The sequence below is a fragment of the Barbatula barbatula genome (assembly GCF_947034865.1).
Source record: "Barbatula barbatula genome assembly, chromosome: 3".
In the NCBI taxonomy this organism is placed as follows: domain Eukaryota; kingdom Metazoa; phylum Chordata; class Actinopteri; order Cypriniformes; family Nemacheilidae; genus Barbatula; species Barbatula barbatula.
The window spans coordinates 8,416,397-8,435,324 of NC_136764.1; the positions used below are offsets into that span (position 1 = coordinate 8,416,397).

The following is an 18,928-nucleotide window of genomic DNA, read 5'->3' on the forward strand; positions in this document are numbered from 1 at the left end:
TAAAGCTTGCGATTGCTGTTATGGAAGTAAACGTGCGGTGTGCGCGTCTAAAGATAATATCAACAAGGTGCGCCACTGCCATTGCAATATATTGGAAGAAATGCAATGCAAAATAGCTGCCTGGAGGCGCTCTTACCAAGAGGGAGATAGCCGCCGAGTTGCATCACTTTCATTTAACAGACTTTGGCATGGTGCTGCATTTGCTGGGTGAGTTTCATTAAACGCATTATAACAATACAATCTGAGGTTAACTTTTCTGTTTGTGATACTGACACCTGGCGGACAATTAGTATGTGAACATGCACTAAACCCTTTTGCACACGTTTCTCAAACACAGAACCAGGAAATATAAAACCAAGGCTGTTTTTGTATTTGTGCAGTCGGTGAAATGGCAGAAGCCAGTATTTCATGGGTTCAGGATCAGTTCAGCTGTTCGATCTGTCTGGATCTACTGAAGGATCCAGTGACTATTAACTGTGGACACAGTTTTTGTATGAGCTGTATTACAGACTGCTGGAATCAGGAGGATCAGAAGAGAGTTTATAGCTGCCCTCAGTGCAGACAGACCTTCACTCCAAGACCTGCTTTAGGAAAGAATGTGATTCTTGCTGAGATGGTGGAGAAACTGAACAAAACAAAACTTCATTCTGATGGACCTGCTCCCAGTTATGCTGGACCTGAAGATGTGGAGTGTGACGTCTGTACTGGGAGAAAACACAAAGCTGTCAAGTCCTGTCTGGTGTGTCTGAACTCTTACTGTCAAACTCACTTTGAACGTCATGAGGAACTTCAATCGGGAAAAAGACACAAAGTAACTGAAGCCACTGGAAGACTTCAGGAAATTATCTGCTCGCAACACCACAGACTGCTGGAGGTTTTCTGTCGCACTGACCAGACATGTATTTGTTATCTGTGTACGATGGATGAGCATAAAAATCACGACACAGTTTCAGCTGCAGCAGAGAGAACCGAGAAACAGGTCTGAACAAATAAAATACAAAACAGAGAATTGAAGACTGCATAGAGAAAATAAAATAGTATGATACTTAAAAGGAGCAGTAATATGAAAACTCTATCCGAACAGCCGAGTTATTTGTTATTTATCTGTTCAACAGAGACTATTAGGGGACAACCAGAGAAAATCCCATCAGAGATACCAGGAGAAAGAGAAGGAGCTTCAGGATCTCAGAGAGGCTTTGAAGACACATAAGGTGAGTTTTGAGAAGAGAAACATAAATGCTGTTGCTGTTTCACACTCAGGCTCTGATTCTAATGGTATGTGTGTATTTGCGTCTGTGTTTGTGCACGTTCGCATGTGTGTCTGTGTGTGTGTGTGTGTGTGTGCGCGTGTGTGTGTGTCTGTGTGCGTGTGCGCGTTCGCATGTGTGTCTGTGTGTGTGTGGTAACAGCGCTCTGCACAGACAGCAGTGGACGACACTGAGAGGATCTTTACTGAACTGATCCGCTCCATTGAGAGAAGACGCTCTGAGGTGAAACAGCTGATCAGAGATCAGGAAAAGACTGCTGTGAGTCGAGCTGAAGGACTCTTGAAGGAACTGGAGCAGGAGATTGATGATCTGAGGAGGAGACATGATGAGATGGAGCAGCTTTCACACACAGAACATCACATCAGTTTCCTTCAGGTAAATCAACAATGTCGTGTACATACACTACGACATACTTTACAATAAACACATCCGCTAGAAGTATTAAAATGAACAAGCACACATCAGATTGTAGTGTTTTGTAGGTTTGTGGTGGGTTATTTGATGTGGAGGTAATAAAGGTTTTGTCATATTCTGTTCGTGTAGAATTTCCAGTCTTTATCTGCCTCAAATGGATCTACAGAAAACATCATCTTCAGTTCTTTCCTCTCTTTTGATGATGTTGGAAAATCTGTCTCTCAGCTGAAAGAAGAGATGGAAGATTTCTGTAAAGAGGAAATTGAAAAATTATCTGACAAAGGTAAAAAAACATAGGACCGAGACACAGAAATGAGTCCTAATACAGTAGAATATATTAGAAAAATTGGGATTCATGAGATTTACATTAGTTGTGTCACTTTATTTATCTTTAGTTGCATACATTGAAATTATTCCCACCGGTGGACCTAAAACCAGGACGGAGCTCCTACAATGTAAGACATTACTGTATCTTGAACCGACATCATTCTCCTATTGTTATGATCTAGTCTTTCTCCTTTTCCTGTGCCTCCCTCTCCTGATCACACTCGGTATTTTACACACACACCTACTTAACGCACGCACTCATCACACACTCTCTTCCAGCTGTCTCTTGTTTCCCCCTGCCTTCCGTCTGATTCCGCGCACCTGTACTCTCTTCCCGGTAATTACACTGGCTACTTCTTTCCTCTCCTTTCTCTATCTCTTTGTCAGATCGTTTGTTTTTCTCCAATGAAAGGAGTTACTCTGCCCTAGCTCTCCTGTCATCCCGGGTACGGTAGTGTTGCAGATATTGCTATTTTGCTCTAACCTGTGTTCTCCATGTCTGCTTAGTGCTACGGCTGTTTTTTGCCATTGCCGTTTCGGGGTTCCGCTGACCACCCGCTGCGTCATCTCCCGAGGGACTAAGTTTTCAGTGGTTCTTTCTTCCCCCATCTACGGACGCTGTTCCGGGTGCTTTCTGTTGATTATTCTACGGGAGGCTTTCTGTTTTGTCTACCACTGCGGGAGATTCCCTTGTTTTCCCATTAAAGACTTTATTGACTGTGATTCGCTTTTGGGTTTTCTCTATCCACATAACAGTACGATCTGACCATGATGGACCCAGCGAACGAGAATCCTTACCAGGTTGCGATGGAACGTCAGGGAGCTCTGCTGGGCAAGCATGAAGAGGAGCTGACAACCACGAGACGTGTCGTAGAGTCCCTGGTGGAGCAGATGTCCGAACTTTCCACGCAGTTTCTTCGCCTGCGTCACGAGTCGTCCTCCACTCCCAGGCCGATCGATTCTCCAGAGCCCCGGATTAATAATCCACCGTGCTATTCGGGTGAGCCCACTCAATGCCGCTCGTTTTTGACACAGTGTGAGGTCATTTTTTCTCTTCAACCCTCTACCTACGCTAGGGACCGTGCCCGAGTCGCCTATGTGATCTCACTTCTCGCCGGACGGGCTCGTCAGTGGGGTGCGGCCAACTGGGAGGCGGAGGCGGACTTCATGTCCCAATTTTCCCGATTCAAGGAGGAGATGATTCGTGTATTTGACCGCTCTGCGCACGGCGTGGAGGCCTCTCGCTTACTCTCAGCTCTTCGCCAGGGAGGGAGCTCTGTTGCCGATTTTTCTATTGAGTTCCGCACCTTAGCAACCACTTGCGGCTGGAATGAGCCTGCGCTGGTTGCGCGTTTCCTAGAGGGACTCAACGCGGACGTGAAGGATGAGATTCTGGCCAGGGAGATTCCTAGCCGTCTTGATCCGCTCATTGATCTCGCCAGCCGCATAGAGAAGCGCTTTGATCTGCGCCGGCGTGTCAGGAACTCTGAGGCTGCTCATTATTCTCCACCCCGTTCCTCATCATCATCCTTCGATCGCTCAGCCTCAGTCGCCGATGCTGCCCCCGAACCCATGCAGCTGGGGGGCTTACGCATTTCTGCCAAGGAACGAGAACGGAGGATGAGTAACCGTTTGTGTCTTTATTGTGGCTACGATAAGCATTTCGTCTCAACGTGTCCGTTAAAAGCCAACGTTCGCCGGTTGTAGGAGGAAAACTGGTGAGCACTACTTCTCTGGTCCCTCCGCTTAAGTCCTGTACTACCATTCCGGTTCACCTGCACTGGTCGGGTTCTACTGTTTCTACCAGTGCTATGATTGACTCTGGGGCCGAAGGGAATTTCATCGACGAGGCATGGGCTCTCGAACAGGGTATCCCCCTTATCGATCTTAGGGAGGCCACTCCTCTTTTTGCCCTAGATGGTAGTCCCCTTCCCAATGTGTGCCGAGAGACTATTCCCCTTTCCCTCACGGTCTCTGGGAATCACCGTGAGACCATTTCCTTTTTAATTTTTCATTCCCCTTTTACCCCCATTGTTTTAGGTTTTCCCTGGTTAGTTCAGCACAATCCCCAGATAAACTGGCTTAAGGGCACAATCTTATCATGGAACCTGTCGTGTCATGTAAAGTGTTTAGTATCTGCTATTCCCCCTGTCTCTTCTGTCTCTGTGTTTCAGGAGGAGCCTGGTGATTTGACCGGAGTCCCGGAGTTGTATCACGATCTGCGGGCGGTTTTCAGTCGTTCCCGGGCCACTTCGCTTCCTCCTCACCGTCCTTATGACTGCAGTATCGACCTTTTACCTGGGGCTGCGCCACCCCGCGGGAGGCTTTTCTCCTTGTCTATTCCGGAGCGAGAGGCTCTCGAGAATTACCTCTCCGAAGCCCTCGAGGCTGGCACGATTGTTCCCTCCTCCTCTCCTGCTGGGGCAGGCTTCTTCTTTGTGAAAAAGAAGGATGGATCTCTGCGTCCCTGTATTGATTATAGGGGGCTTAATGACATAACTGTCAAGAATCGATATCCTTTGCCACTTATGTCATCGGCCTTTGAGATCTTACAGGGAGCAAGGTTTTCACAAAGCTAGACCTGCGTAACGCCTACCATTTGGTACGCATAAAGGAGGGGGACGAGTGGAAGACCGCCTTCAATACGCCCCTCGGGCATTTCGAATACCGGGTCCTTCCTTTTGGGCTTGTTAACGCTCCCGCTGTTTTTCAGGCTCTCGTAAACGACGTTCTGCGCGATATGCTCAACATATTTGTTTTTGTTTACTTGGACGACATTCTGATTTTTTCACCCTCTCTCCAGGTGCACATTCAGCATGTGCGACGCGTCCTCCAGCGTCTTTTGGAGAATCGTCTCTTCGTTAAAGCGGAGAAATGTTCGTTTCATGCGCATTCGGTAACCTTTCTCGGGTTCGTTATCTCGGCGGAGGGGATTAGTATGGACCCCGCTAAGGTCCAAGCGGTCACTAATTGGCCCGTGCCTGACTCTCGCACGGCTCTCCAGCGTTTTCTTGGCTTTGCGAATTTTTATCGCCGGTTTATTCGAGGGTTTGGTCAGGTGGCCGCTCCGTTAACCGCTCTTACCTCGCCCAAGTCTTATTTCGTTTGGTCCGACTCCGCTCAGAGGGCTTTTGACATCCTTAAGTCGCGGTTTACTACGGCGCCCATCTTAGCCACTCCCGACAGTTCAAGGCAATTCATTGTCGAGGTCGATGCCTCAGAGGTGGGCGTTGGGGCTATTCTTTCCCAGCGCTCAGCCTCTGATGGCAAGGTTCACCCATGCGCTTACTTCTCGCACCGTCTCTCACCCCCCGAGCGGAACTACGATGTCGGCGACCGTGAATTGCTCGCCGTCCGTCTGGCTTTAGGAGAGTGGCGGCACTGGTTGGAGGGTGCGTCGGTTCCGTTTATTGTTTGGACCGACCACCGTAACCTTGAATACATTCGTTCCGCCAAGCGTCTGAACGCGCGACAGGCTCGGTGGGCGCTATTCTTTGCTCGGTTCGAATTTACCATTTCCTTTCGACCGGGGTCTAAGAATGTTAAGCCCGACGCGCTTTCCCGTCTCTTTGATTCCTCGGCGATCCCCTCGACCCAGGAGGCTATAATACCCCCTGCACGTGTGGTTGGGGCGACTGTTTGGGGAATAGAGAGGCTGGTAAGACACGCGCTCGCTCATTCCATCATTCCACGATGCTGCCCTAAGAATTTGCTTTTTGTTCCAGTATCCGCTCGTCGAGCCGTCCTCCAGTGGGGACACTCCTCCAAGTTGGCAGCCCATCCCGGCGTTAGGGGCACCCTCGCCTCGGTTCGCCAGCGCTTCTGGTGGCCCTCCCGCGAGAGGGACATTCGTCGCTTTATTGCCGCCTGCGCCGTTTGCGCCCAAACTAAGTCTGGTCATACCTCCCCGGCTGGCCTTCTTAGACCTCTGCCCGTTCCGTCACGTCCCTGGTCACACATAGCTCTCGATTTTATAACGGGTCTGCCGTCGTCGGCCGGCAATACAGTTATATTGACGGTCGTCGATCGCTTCTCTAAGGCGGCACATTTCATTCCGCTTTCGAAACTCCCTTCCGCCAAAGAGACGGCTCAGATAATGGTGGATCACGTCTTCAAACTACATGGTCTCCCCTCGGATGCAGTTTCTGACAGGGGTCCCCAATTCGCCTCCCAGTTTTGGAGGGAGTTTTGCCGTCTTATCGGTGCCTCTGCCAGTCTCTCGTCCGGGTTTCACCCTCAGACCAATGGTCAGGCCGAACGCGCTAATCAGAGTGTCGGTCGCATACTGCGCAGCCTCGCTTTTCGGAATCCCGCGTCTTGGTCCGAGCAGCTTCCCTGGGCGGAATACGCCCACAATTCCCTTCCCTCCTCGGCCACTGGTCTCTCTCCCTTTCAATGCTGCCTTGGGTACCAACCACCCCTTTTTACCGCTCAAGATTCGGACTCGACCGTTCCGTCTGTTCAGGCGTTTATCCGACGTTGCAAGCGTACCTGGAGTAGGGTGAGATCAGCGCTTAGCCGCTCAAGGACGCAGATGTGCGTCACCGCTAATAGGCGTCGCGTTAAGAGCCCCCGCTACCGTTGTGGCCAAAAGGTGTGGCTTTCCACCCAGAATCTCCCCCTTCAGTCCGTTTCACGAAAGTTAGCCCCTCGGTTTATCGGTCCCTTTCGTGTCACCAAGGTCGTCAGTCCTGTCTCAGTCAAACTAAGATTGCCCCTTACTCTCCGTCGCGTCCATCCCGTCTTTCACGTCTCCTGCGTTAAGCCCGTAGTATCCGCCCCTCCGCGTCCGTCTCACCCCCCTGTCTTAGTCGAGGGCGCCCCTGTCTACAGGGTTCGCAAGCTACTGGACGTTCGCCGTCGAGGTCGCGGTTGCCAGTATTTGGTGGACTGGGAGGGGTATGGTCCTGAGGAGAGAAGTTGGATTCCTTCTCGGGACGTCCTGGACCGCTCGCTTGTCGATGATTTCCTCCGCTCTCGTCAGTCCTCCTCCTCGGGAGCGCCGGGTGGCGCTCGTTGAGGGGGGAGTCTGTTATGATCTAGTCTTTCTCCTTTTCCTGTGCCTCCCTCTCCTGATCACACTCGGTATTTTACACACACACCTACTTAACGCACGCACTCATCACACACTCTCTTCCAGCTGTCTCTTGTTTCCCCCTGCCTTCCGCCTGATTCCGCGCACCTGTACTCTCTTCCCGGTAATTACACTGGCTACTTCTTTCCTCTCCTTTCTCTATCTCTTTGTCAGATCGTTTGTTTTTCTCCAATGAAAGGAGTTACTCTGCCCTAGCTCTCCTGTCATCCCGGGTACGGTAGTGTTGCAGATATTGCTATTTTGCTCTAACCTGTGTTCTCCATGTCTGCTTAGTGCTACGGCTGTTTTTTGCCATTGCCGTTTCGGGGTTCCGCTGACCACCCGCTGCGTCATCTCCCGAGGGACTAAGTTTTCAGTGGTTCTTTCTTCCCCCATCTACGGACGCTGTTCCGGGTGCTTTCTGTTGATTATTCTACGGGAGGCTTTCTGTTTTGTCTACCACTGCGGGAGATTCCCTTGTTTTCCCATTAAAGACTTTATTGACTGTGATTCGCTTTTGGGTTTTCTCTATCCACATAACACCTATTGCACATATGAGATTTAAACGTTAGCCTGTTATCTTGTATCATACAGGTCCTGTACAGTATATACATTAGCCTGACTTCTCTCTCTACTTAAACAAAACTTGTAGAAACATGAATGATTATATGTCAATATGACAAACTACTTCATTACACTAAAATGTTTATTTTATATTCCTCAGATTCCAGTCTCTTCTCTTTGGATCCAAACACAGCACATAAGAATCTCTGTCTGTCTGAGGCGAACGGAGCGGCTACATACACTGACACAGAGCAGCAGTATCCTGATCGTCCGGACAGATTTGATCACTGGTCCCATGTGTTGTGTAGAGAGAGTGTGTGTGGACACTGTTACTGGGAAGTCGAGTGGAGTGGGAGGGTGGATGTATCACTAACATATAATAGCATCAACAGAAAGGGAGAAACAGATGAGTGTAGATTTGGATGTAATGATCAGTCCTGGAGTTTGTTGTGCTCTTCCACTGAATGTTCATTTTGGCACAATCACATATACACTGAACTCCCAGTTCTTCTAGAATAGGAGTGTATGTGGATCACACTGCAGGAATTCTGTCCTTCTACAGCGTCTCTGACACAATGACCCTCATACACAGAGTCCACACCACATTCACTCATCCTCTCTATCCTGGGTTTGGGTTAGATGAGAGCTCTACAGTAAAACTGCATGACTTAACAATATAAATGATACACACTTAAGACCTATTCTGTTGGTAGTTGTTTCTTGTGAGAACGTCTGAAAAAATGTATGTACATGGATCAGCAGTGAAACTTTTGGTTGAAGCTTTCTTGTAGCTCAGTGGTAAGAGCATGGCATTAACAACGCCAAGGTCATGGGTCCGATCCCATATACAAATGTATAGGATAACACAATGTAAGTCGCTTTGGATAAAAGCGACTGCTAAATGTAAATGTTAGATAACATCATGGTTAATGTATAATGAACGTGGAAATATCTCACTTTTAATGCATGCCTGTAACTGTTGATCCCAATTTAACCGTCCTGTGTTTTCCCTTTGTTTTGTTCTTATGAGCTCTCACTTGGTGTAGTGGATGGGTGATGAAAATTGCATTCAAAGAACAATGCTTTTCTGGTGCAGTTATTCACAATGAGTCTGATGCTTTTAAGCAGTTCAAAAGGATTTTTACAAAATGGCTTGGATTAATATGGATACAGATGGTGGAGTAATTACCACGTTTGGTGTTTATCAGTCGGTCATCCGGCTAAAGATTTTTCATGAGTTGTTGGAGAAAAAAACATCAGAATAGAGCTTTTAACATAAGTATCAGCTAAACTATTTATATATTTTGAAAAAAATATAAACTAAATTAAATTCTATATTTGCTTTATGATATATTTCAATCTTTTAACTTGATTATTGAAACAATATTATTATGTTCTTTGAACCATCGTTTGGAATCCCACCGAAGTGTGTTGCAAAGTTAAAGGACTCTACAAAAAGAAGATCATTCAATTTAAATTAAACTTGCAGATTATCTTAATTTTTGAAGCGTTAACCAGAAATTATATTTTTTCTTGAAACCATTTTATATTGATCCGCATCAAGCCTGGTTATTGTGTTGCTTCTGGTAAGTGCAAGTGCTCATACAAACAATAACACAATACATATTTTTTTTCAATGTTTTTGAAACAAAAGAGTACACGTTAAGTTTAACACATCATTTAACACATGTTAAATAGTTAACAATAAAATCTGAGGTTAACTTTTCTGTTTGTGATACTGACACCTGGTGGACAATCAGTATGTGAACATGCACTAAACCCTTTTGCACACGATTCTCAAACACAGAACCAGGAAATATGAAGGTGGAAAGAGAAACCAAAACTGTTTTTGTATTTGTGCAGTCGGTGAAATGGCAGAAGCCAGTATTTCATGGGTTCAGGATCAGTTCAACTGTTCGATCTGTCTGGATCTACTGAAGGATCCAGTGACTATTAACTGTGGACACAGTTTTTGTAAGAGCTGTATTACAGACTGCTGGAATCAGGAGGATCAGAAGAGAGTTTATAGCTGCCCACAGTGCAGACAGACCTTCAATCCAAGACCTGCTTTAGGAAAGAATGTGATTCTTGCTGAGATGGTGGAGAAACTGAAGAAAACAAAACTTCATTCTGATCAAGCTGCTCCCAGTTATGCTGGACCTGAAGATGTGGAGTGTGACGTCTGTACTGGGAGAAAACACAAAGCTGTCAAGTCCTGTCTGGTGTGTCTGAACTCTTACTGTCAAATTCACTTTGAACGTCATGAGGAACTTCACTCTGGAAAGCGACACAAAGTAACTGAAGCCACTGGAAGACTTCAGGAGATGATCTGCTCTCAACATGATAAACAGCTGGAAATCTACTGTCGCACTGACCATCAATGCGTTTGTTATCTGTGTACGATGGATGAACATAGAAATCATGACACTGTAGCAGCTGTAGTAGAGAGGAGAGAGAAACAGGTCTGAACAAATAAAATGAATATATAGAGAAAGCAAACAGCAGAGTGATCTGTTTTTATCTGTTCAACAGAAACTATTGGAGGACAACCAGAGAAAATCCCATCAGAGAATCCAGGAGAAAGAGAAGGAACTTCAGGATCTCAGAGAGGCTGTGAAGACACACAAAGTGAGTTTTGAGAATAAATGCTTAAATGCATAAATGCTGCTGCTGTTTCACACTCAGTTTCAGTTTGATTCTAATGATTGTGTGTCTGTGTGTGTGTGGTAACAGCGTTCTGCACAGACAGCAGTGGACGACACTGAGAGGATCTTTACTGAACTGATCCGCTCCATTGAGAGAAGACGCTCTGAGGTGAAACAGCTGATCAGAGATCAGGAAAAGACTGCAGTGAGTCGAGCTGAAGGACTCTTGAAGGAACTGGAGCAGGAGATCGATCATCTGAGGAGGAGACATGATGAGATGGAGCAGCTTTCACACACAGAAGATCACATCAGTTTCCTCCAGGTAAATCAATAATGTCGTGTATTTTATTAATGAAAAGTGCATTTATGAACTGTTTCAAACCCTTTAATTTTTCTATTAATTTTTAGATGCTTTTGTACTGGTGGCTTTGAAATAATTGACTTATATTACTTAGTTCTTCTATTATTAGGTGTTAATCTTTTCATATTTGTATTGTATTGAGTTCTAAAAAAAGAATTGTTTATTGGATTATTATTCCCTTCATTCCCCAGTATGTTACAGGATTAGATAATGAACTATCAGCCTCAATTGAAGAGTCATAATCTGACAGGGAGTCAAAATCCTGGTCTGGTAACCAGTCAATGTCCATAACATTCTGTTTGATTCTGTATGTAGGGTTTTCAGTCTCTCTCTGAATCATCTGGATCTACAGACAACATCACTTTCAGTTCTCGTCTCTTGTTTGATGATGTGAGGAAATCTGTTTCCATACTACAAGAAAAGGTCGAGAATTTCTGTAAAGAAGAGACTGACAATATATCTGGCAAAGGTAAAGAACACCAACATACAGAATTTAAAACAGGAAATGCACAGCATTAATAAATTAGTAAACATAAAAATCTAACTTATTTATTTAACTTATTTATTGTTTTACATGAGAATCACCATTTTATGTCACTTTCTTTCTCTAGTTTCGTACATTGACATTATTTCTACCAATGAACCCAATACCAGGATGGAGTTCTTACAAAGTAAGACACGTTTTCTCAATTACATATCAACATAAAATAATACATTATGGTCTGGTTTCACAGACAGGGTTTATCTTAAACCAGGACTTTAGGTTGTAGATGTAGATTTGTATATGAAAGCTTCTTTTTTTAAATAGTAAAACATTACTTATCGGCATCTTGAGACATATCAATGATACTGATGTATATTAACATGTCTTTTGCAAATTATGTTCTGGTAAAACAGCTCAAATTAGCATTTTCGTCCAGGACTAAAATAGTCTTAAACCTTCTCTGTGAAACCGGGCATAAAACATGTTATTTTAAAAAAATATTTGAAATATTTGTAAAATGTTTCAGCAAACGAAACCATAGCATACTACGAGTGAAGGTCTGAGAAAGTTGTTTGGTATAAATAAAGTAGAGTTTGGTTTTAAATATCTAATATTTTAACTTTTAAACTATATAAATTATTAAATAATATTAGAGTTGATTTATTGTTGTATGCGATTAACTTTGTCTTTAGAAATCACGCAGAAATATATTTGTAAAGTCATATTAGGTCAATGTTAGTTCCATGAATTACTTTACAGCTTTAAATGAATAAATAATCTCATATTGCTTATATGAGATAACTTTTTCACGTATAGGCCAACAGAGTTGTAAATATGAATAAAAATAAACATGAATTTAAACATACATACAAACTTTAAAATATGATGTATTTTATATTACTCAGATTCCCGTATGTTCTCTCTGGATCCAAACACAGCACATAAGAATCTCTGTCTGTCTGAGGGGAACAGAGCGGCTACATACACTGACACAGAGCAGCAGTATCCTGATCATCCAGACAGATTTGATCATTATCGTCAGGTGTTGTGTAGAGAGAGTGTGTGTGGACGCTGTTACTGGGAGGTTGAGTGGAGTGGAGACTGGGTGAATATATCAGTGTCATATAAGAGCATCAGCAGAAAGGGAGAAACATTTGAGTGTATATTTGGAAGTAATGATCAGTCCTGGAGTTTGGAGTGTTCTCCCTCTAAATGTTTATTCTGGCACAATAGCACACAGACTGAACTCCCAGCAGTGCCCAGTTCTTCTAGAATAGGAGTGTATGTGGATCACAGTGCAGGAATTCTGTCCTTCTACAGCGTCTCTGACACAATGACCCTCATACACAGAGTCCACACCACATTCACTCAACCTCTCTATCCTGGGTTTTGGTTAAATAAGAGCTCTACAGTGAATCTCATATGACAATATAATGGTTTACATTTTTATTTAAATACATAAGTGTGATTTAAAATATTAATATAGTCAATGTTAATCATGCATCGTGTGTAATGATATGTGTCAAACATATATTATACCTTTTAAGAAGAAGAAGGAAAAGTTTAATGTGTACAGTCTGTCATCCACATTGTTGAATGTTACAATATGCTAAGAAAGACAGTTAAGGACAAATAACGGATAATTAAACCAACAGATATTTTCATTATTATTCTAAGTGTTTACTTAAGACTATATTTCACTTTTTCTTGATCACTTTCTAGCACAAATGTAATACACTGGACCAGATGTCTTTATCAAAACATGTCAACAAAGTGTGCTTTATATTTACCTGGGTTACATTAAGGCTTGGTTACAAGCGATAAGATTAATTTAATTTATCAGTGATATTAAAATTGGTCAGAATGAAACCAACTTCTTAAAATTCAATATGCAGATTAATATACTAGTTTACACTTTGTTTACAAAAGCTATTTAAGTCCTTTTTGCATTCGCATGGGTCTCATACACCAAAATAATTTGTATTGCTGATTAAAACAATTACACATTTAGTCAATACAAAATGTCTATATGCCCGACTTTAAATATGAACCAGGGAATTTGTCTTTTATTATCATAACCTTTGAAAGATCATACTTGCAATACACATATGGACTAGCAGGGAAAATAACTGGAAACATTTCACACAGTGACACCTCTTGAGCAAATCAATTTTTGTTTATTAAGGGTTTAATCATAACAGTAAGAGTCAATTCTAACAATAATAAATGTGCATAAAACAAGTCATTTACAATGCAGCACAATATCTTACAGCAACTAAATTAAATTCTATATTTGCTTTATGATATATTTCAATCTTTTAACGTGATTATTAAACAATATTATTACGTTCTGTGAAACATCGTTTGACTAGCTCTTGCTTCATTGTTATAACTTTACTAAATCTTTGGATGTCTGGTTTTTGTATTTTATTGTTCATGTAAACCTGGGTGAGTTTCCATGATTCTTCATCAGCATCTGAGGTCCAGGCCAAATTGGTTTTCACAGCATCATTGGTATAGCAGAGTTTTAAGACTCTATAGGGTCTTTATGACCCATAAGCCCACGCAATTCTCAAAGAAACCATTTTAGTCCAGTGAACTACAAACTGAGGGATTTTAAGGTCTTTTGGTAAATCTAAACACCTGCTTTTATGAATGAATCCCACTTACCTCCTTTAAAGAGTATTACTTGTAATATCTATGTGAACAACATCTTACTCCCTGAAAGAGGAATCCCACCGTACTGTGTTTCAAAGTTAAAGGACTCTACAAAAAGAAGAACATTCAACTTAAATTAAACTTGCAGATTATCTTAATTTTTAAAGTGTTAACCTGAAATTATATTTTTTCTTGAAACCATTTTATATTGATCCGCATCAAGCCTTGTTATTGTGTTGCTTCTGGTAAGTGCAAGTGCTCATACAAATAATAACACAATATATATTTTTATCAACGTTTTTGAAACAAAAGAGTACACGTTAAGTTAAACACATCATTTAACACATGTTAAATAGTTAACAATAAAATATGAGGTTAACTTTTCTGTTTGTGATACTGACACCTGGTGGACAATCAGTATGTGAACATGCACTAAAGCTTTTTGCACACGATTCTCAAACACAGAACCAGGAAATATGAAGGTGGAAAGAGAAACCAAAACTGTTTTTGTATTTGTGCAGTCGGTGAAATGGCAGAAGCCAGTATTTCAGTGTTTGAGGATCAGTTCAGCTGTTCGATCTGTCTGGATCTACTGAAGGATCCAGTGTCTATTAACTGTGGACACAGTTTTTGTATGAGCTGTATTACAGACTGCTGGAATCAGGAGGATCAGAAGAGAGTTTATAGCTGCCCACAGTGCAGACAGACCTTCACACCAAGACCTGCTTTAGGAAAGAACGTCATTCTTGCTGAGATGGTGGAGAAACTGAAGAAAACAAAACGTCATTCTGATGGACCTGCTCCCAGTTATGCTGGACCTGAAGATGTGGAGTGTGACGTCTGTACTGGGAGAAAACAAAAAGCTGTCAAGTCATGTCTGGTGTGTCTGAACTCTTACTGTCAAATTCACTTTGAACGTCATGAGGAACTTCACTCTGGAAAGCGACACAAAGTAACTGAAGCCACTGGAAGACTTCAGGAGATGATCTGCTCTCAACATGATAAACAGCTGGAAATCTACTGTCGCACTGACCATCAATACGTTTGTTATCTGTGTACGATGGATGAACATAGAAATCATGACACTGTAGCAGCTGTAGTAGAGAGGAGAGAGAAACAGGTCTGAACAAATAAAATGAATATATAGAGAAAGCAAACAGCAGACTGATCTGTTTTTATCTGTTCAACAGAAACTATTGGAGGACAACCAGAGAAAATCCCATCAGAGAATCCAGGAGAAAGAGAAGGAACTTCAGGATCTCAGAGAGGCTGTGAAGACACACAAAGTGAGTTTTGAGAATAAATGCTTAAATGCATAAATGCTGCTGCTGTTTCACACTCAGTTTCAGTTTGATTCTAATGATTGTGTGTCTGTGTGTGTGTGGTAACAGCGTTCTGCACAGACAGCAGTGGACGACACTGAGAGGATCTTTACTGAACTGATCCGCTCCATTGAGAGAAGACGCTCTGAGGTGAAACAGCTGATCAGAGATCAGGAAAAGACTGCAGTGAGTCGAGCTGAAGGACTCTTGAAGGAACTGGAGCAGGAGATTGATCATCTGAGGAGGAGACATGATGAGATGGAGCAGCTTTCACACACAGAAGATCACATCAGTTTCCTCCAGGTAAATCAATAATGTCGTGTATTTTATTAATGAAAAGTGCCTTTATGAACTGTTTCAAACCCTTAAATTTTTCTATTAATTTTTAGATGCTTTTGTACTGGTGGCTTTGAAATAATTGACTTATATTACTTAGTTCTTCTATTATTTAGTTGTTAATCTTTTCATATTTGTATTGTATTGAGTTCTAAAAATAACTGTTTATTGGATTATTATTCCCTTCATTCCTCAATATGTTACAGGATTAGATAATGAACTATCAGCCTCAATTGAAGAGTCATAATCTGACAGGGAGTCAAAATTCGGGTCTGGTAACCAGTCAATGTCCATAACATTCAATTTTATTCTGTATGTAGAGTTTTCAGTCTCTCTCTGAATCATCTGGATCTACAGACAACATCACTTTCAGTTCTCTTCTCTTGTTTGATGATGTGAGGAAATCTGTTTCCATACTACAAGAAAAGGTGGAGGATTTCTGTAAAGAAGAGACTGACAATATATCTGGCAAAGGTAAAGAACACCAACATACAGAATTTAAAACAGGAAATGTACAGTATAATAAATTATTAAAGATAATAATCAAACTTATTTATTTAACTTATTTATTGTTTTACATGAGAATCACAATTTTATGTCACTTTCTTTCTCTAGTTTCGTACATTGACATTATTTCTACCAATGAACCCAATACCAGGATGGAGTTCTTACAATGTAAGACACGTTTTCTCAATTACATATTAACATAATATAAAACACTATGGCCCGGTTTCACAGACAGGGTTTATCTTAAACCAGGACTTTAGGTTGTAGATGTAGATTTGTATATGAAAGCTTCTTTTTTTAAATAGTAAAACATTACTTATGGGCATCTTGAGACATATCAATGATACTGATGTATATTAACATGTCTTTTGCAAATTATGTTCTGGTAAAACAGCTCAAATTAGCATTTTCGTCCAGGACTAAAATAGTCTTAAACCTTCTCTGTGAAACCGGCATAAAACATGTTATTTTAAAAAAATATTTGAAATATTTGTAAAATGTTTCAGCAAACGAAACCATAGCATACTACGAGTGAAGGTCTGAGAAAGTTGTCTGGTATAAATAAAGTAGAGTTTGGTTTTAAATATCTAATATTTTAGCTTTTTAACTATATAAATTATTAAATATTATTAGAGTTGATTTATTGTTGTATGCGATTAACTTTGTCTTTAGAAATCACACAGATACATATTTGTAAAGTCATATTAGGTCAATGTTAGTTGCATGAATTACTTTACAGCTTTAAATTAATAAATAATATCATATTGCTTATATGAGATAACCTTTTCACGTATAGGCAAACAGAGTAGTAAACATGAATAAAAATAAACATAAATTTAAACATACATACAAACTTTAAAATATGATGTATTTTATATTACTCAGATTCTCGTATGTTCTCTCTGGATCCAAACACAGCACATAAGAATCTCTGTCTGTCTGAGGGGAACAGAGCGGCTACATACACTGACACAGAGCAGCAGTATCCTGATCATCCAGACAGATTTGATCATTATCGTCAGGTGTTGTGTAGAGAGAGTGTGTGTGGACGCTGTTACTGGGAGGTTGAGTGGAGTGGGAGGGGGGATATATCAGTGTCATATAAGAGCATCAGCAGGAAGGGACAAGGTTATGAGTGTATATTTGGATGGAATGATCAGTCCTGGAGTTTGGAGTGTTCTCCCTCTGAATGTTTATTCTGGCACAATAACACAGAGACTGAACTCCCAGCAGTGTCCAGTTCTTCTAGAATAGGAGTGTATGTGGATCACACTGCAGGATTTCTGTCCTTCTACAGCGTCTCTGACACAATGACCCTCATACACAGAGTCCACACCACATTCACTCAACCTCTCTATCCTGGATTCTGGTTAGATGAGAGCTCTACAGTGAAGCTCATATGACAATATAATGGTTTACATTTTTATTTAAATACATAAGTGTGATTTAAAATATTAATAAAGTCAATGTTAATCATGCATCGTGTGTAATGATATGTGTCAAACATAGATTATACCTTTTAAGAAGAAAAATAAAAAGTTTAATGTGTACAGTCTGTCATCCACATTGTTGAATGTTACAATATGTTAAGAAAGACAGTTAAGGACAAATAATAGATAATTAAACCAACAGATATTTTCTTTATTATTCTGAGTGTCTTAAGACAATATTTCACTTTTTCTTGATCACTTTCTAGCACAAATGTAATACACTGGACCAGATGTCTTTATCAAAACATGTCAACAAAGTGTGCTTTATATTTACCTGGGTTACATTAAGGCTTGGTTACAAGCAATAATTTTCATTTAATTTATCAGTGATATTTAAAATTGGTCAGAATGAAACCAACTTCTTAAAATTCAATATGCAGATTAATATACAAGTTTACCCTTTGTTTACAAAAGCTATTTAAGTCCTTTTTGCATACGCATGGGTCTCATACACCAAAATAATTTCTATTGCTTATAAAAAATTACATATTTAGTCAATAAAAAATGTCTATATGCCCGACTTAAAATATGAACCAGGGAATTTGTCTTTTATTACCTTAACCTTTGAAAGATCATACTTGCAATACACATATGGACTAGCAGGGAAAATAACTGGAAATATTTCACACAGTGACACCTCTTGAGCAAATCCATATTTGTTTATTGAAGGGTTTAATCTTAACCGTAAGAGTCAATTCTAACAATAATAAATGTGCATAAAACAAGTCATTTACAATGCAGCACAATATCTTACAGCAACTAAATTAAATTCTATATTTGCTTTATGATATATTTCAATCATTTAACGTGATTATTAAACAATATTATTACGTTCTTGAACCATCGTTTCACTAGCTCTTGCTTCATTGTTATAACTTTACCAATTCTTTGGATGTCTGTTTTTTGTATTTTATTGTTCATGTAAACCTGGGTGAGTTTCCATGATTTTTCATTTTTATCTCAGTCACCTTCATCAGCATCTGAGGTCCAGGCCAAATGGGTTTTCATAGCATCATTGGTATAGCAGAGTTTTAAGACTCTAAAGGGTCTTTATGACCCATAAGCCCACGCAATTCTCAAAGAAACCTTTTAGTCCAGTGAACTACAAACTGAGGGATTTTAAGGTCTTTTGGTAAATCTAAACACCTGCTTTTATGAATGAATCCCACTTACCTCCTTTAAAGAGTATTACTTGTAATGTCTATGTGAACAACATCTTACTCCCTGAAAGAGGAATCCCACCGTACTGTGTTTCAAAGTTAAAGGACTCTACAAAAAGAAGATCATTCAACTTAAATTAAACTTGCAGATTATCTTAATTTTTGAAGCGTTAACCTGAAATGATATTTTTTCTTGAAACCATTTTATATTGATCCGCATCAAGCCTTGTTATTGTGTTGCTTCTGGTAAGTGCAAGTGCTCATACAAATAATAACACAATATATATTTTATATCAAAGTTTTTGAAACAAAAGAGTA

The 18,928-nt window shown here is 41.0% G+C and overlaps 2 protein-coding genes across 2 annotated transcripts; both read left to right on the forward strand.

Annotated features, from left to right (window-relative positions):
• Positions 1-339: 339 nt before the first annotated feature.
• LOC306892520 (uncharacterized protein) lies at positions 340-13,492 on the forward strand. The gene is made up of 13 exons (XM_079453647.1): positions 340-979; positions 1,116-1,211; positions 1,410-1,643; positions 1,812-1,965; positions 2,078-2,137; positions 7,808-8,089; positions 8,191-8,300; positions 9,441-10,109; positions 10,180-10,275; positions 10,381-10,614; positions 10,969-11,122; positions 11,265-11,324; positions 12,043-13,492. Exons 1-13 carry the CDS (start codon positions 389-391, stop codon positions 12,561-12,563), a joined length of 3,261 nt encoding a protein of 1,086 aa, XP_079309773.1. The 5' UTR covers positions 340-388; the 3' UTR covers positions 12,564-13,492.
• A 725-nt stretch (positions 13,493-14,217) lies between these two features.
• On the forward strand, positions 14,218-17,981 carry LOC306891635 (tripartite motif-containing protein 16-like). Its single transcript, XM_079452009.1, has 6 exons — positions 14,218-14,915; positions 14,986-15,081; positions 15,187-15,420; positions 15,774-15,927; positions 16,069-16,128; positions 16,846-17,981. The coding sequence occupies exons 1-6, from the start codon at positions 14,325-14,327 to the stop codon at positions 17,361-17,363; spliced, it is 1,653 nt and encodes a 550-aa protein (XP_079308135.1). The 5' UTR covers positions 14,218-14,324; the 3' UTR covers positions 17,364-17,981.
• The last annotated feature ends 947 nt before the right edge of the window (positions 17,982-18,928 follow it).

Coding starts and splice junctions, on each gene's coding strand:
- LOC306891635 (XM_079452009.1), top strand. CDS start 14,325: ATGGCAGAAGCCAGTATTTCAGTGTTTGAGGATCAGTTCAGCTGTTCG. Junction 14,916..14,985: donor TAGAGAGGAGAGAGAAACAG/GTCTGAACAAAT, acceptor TCTGTTCAACAG/AAACTATTGGAGGACAACCA. Junction 15,928..16,068: donor TGACAATATATCTGGCAAAG/GTAAAGAACACC, acceptor TTCTTTCTCTAG/TTTCGTACATTGACATTATT.
- LOC306892520 (XM_079453647.1), top strand. CDS start 389: ATGGCAGAAGCCAGTATTTCATGGGTTCAGGATCAGTTCAGCTGTTCG. Junction 980..1,115: donor CAGAGAGAACCGAGAAACAG/GTCTGAACAAAT, acceptor TCTGTTCAACAG/AGACTATTAGGGGACAACCA. Junction 10,615..10,968: donor ATCACATCAGTTTCCTCCAG/GTAAATCAATAA, acceptor TTCTGTATGTAG/GGTTTTCAGTCTCTCTCTGA.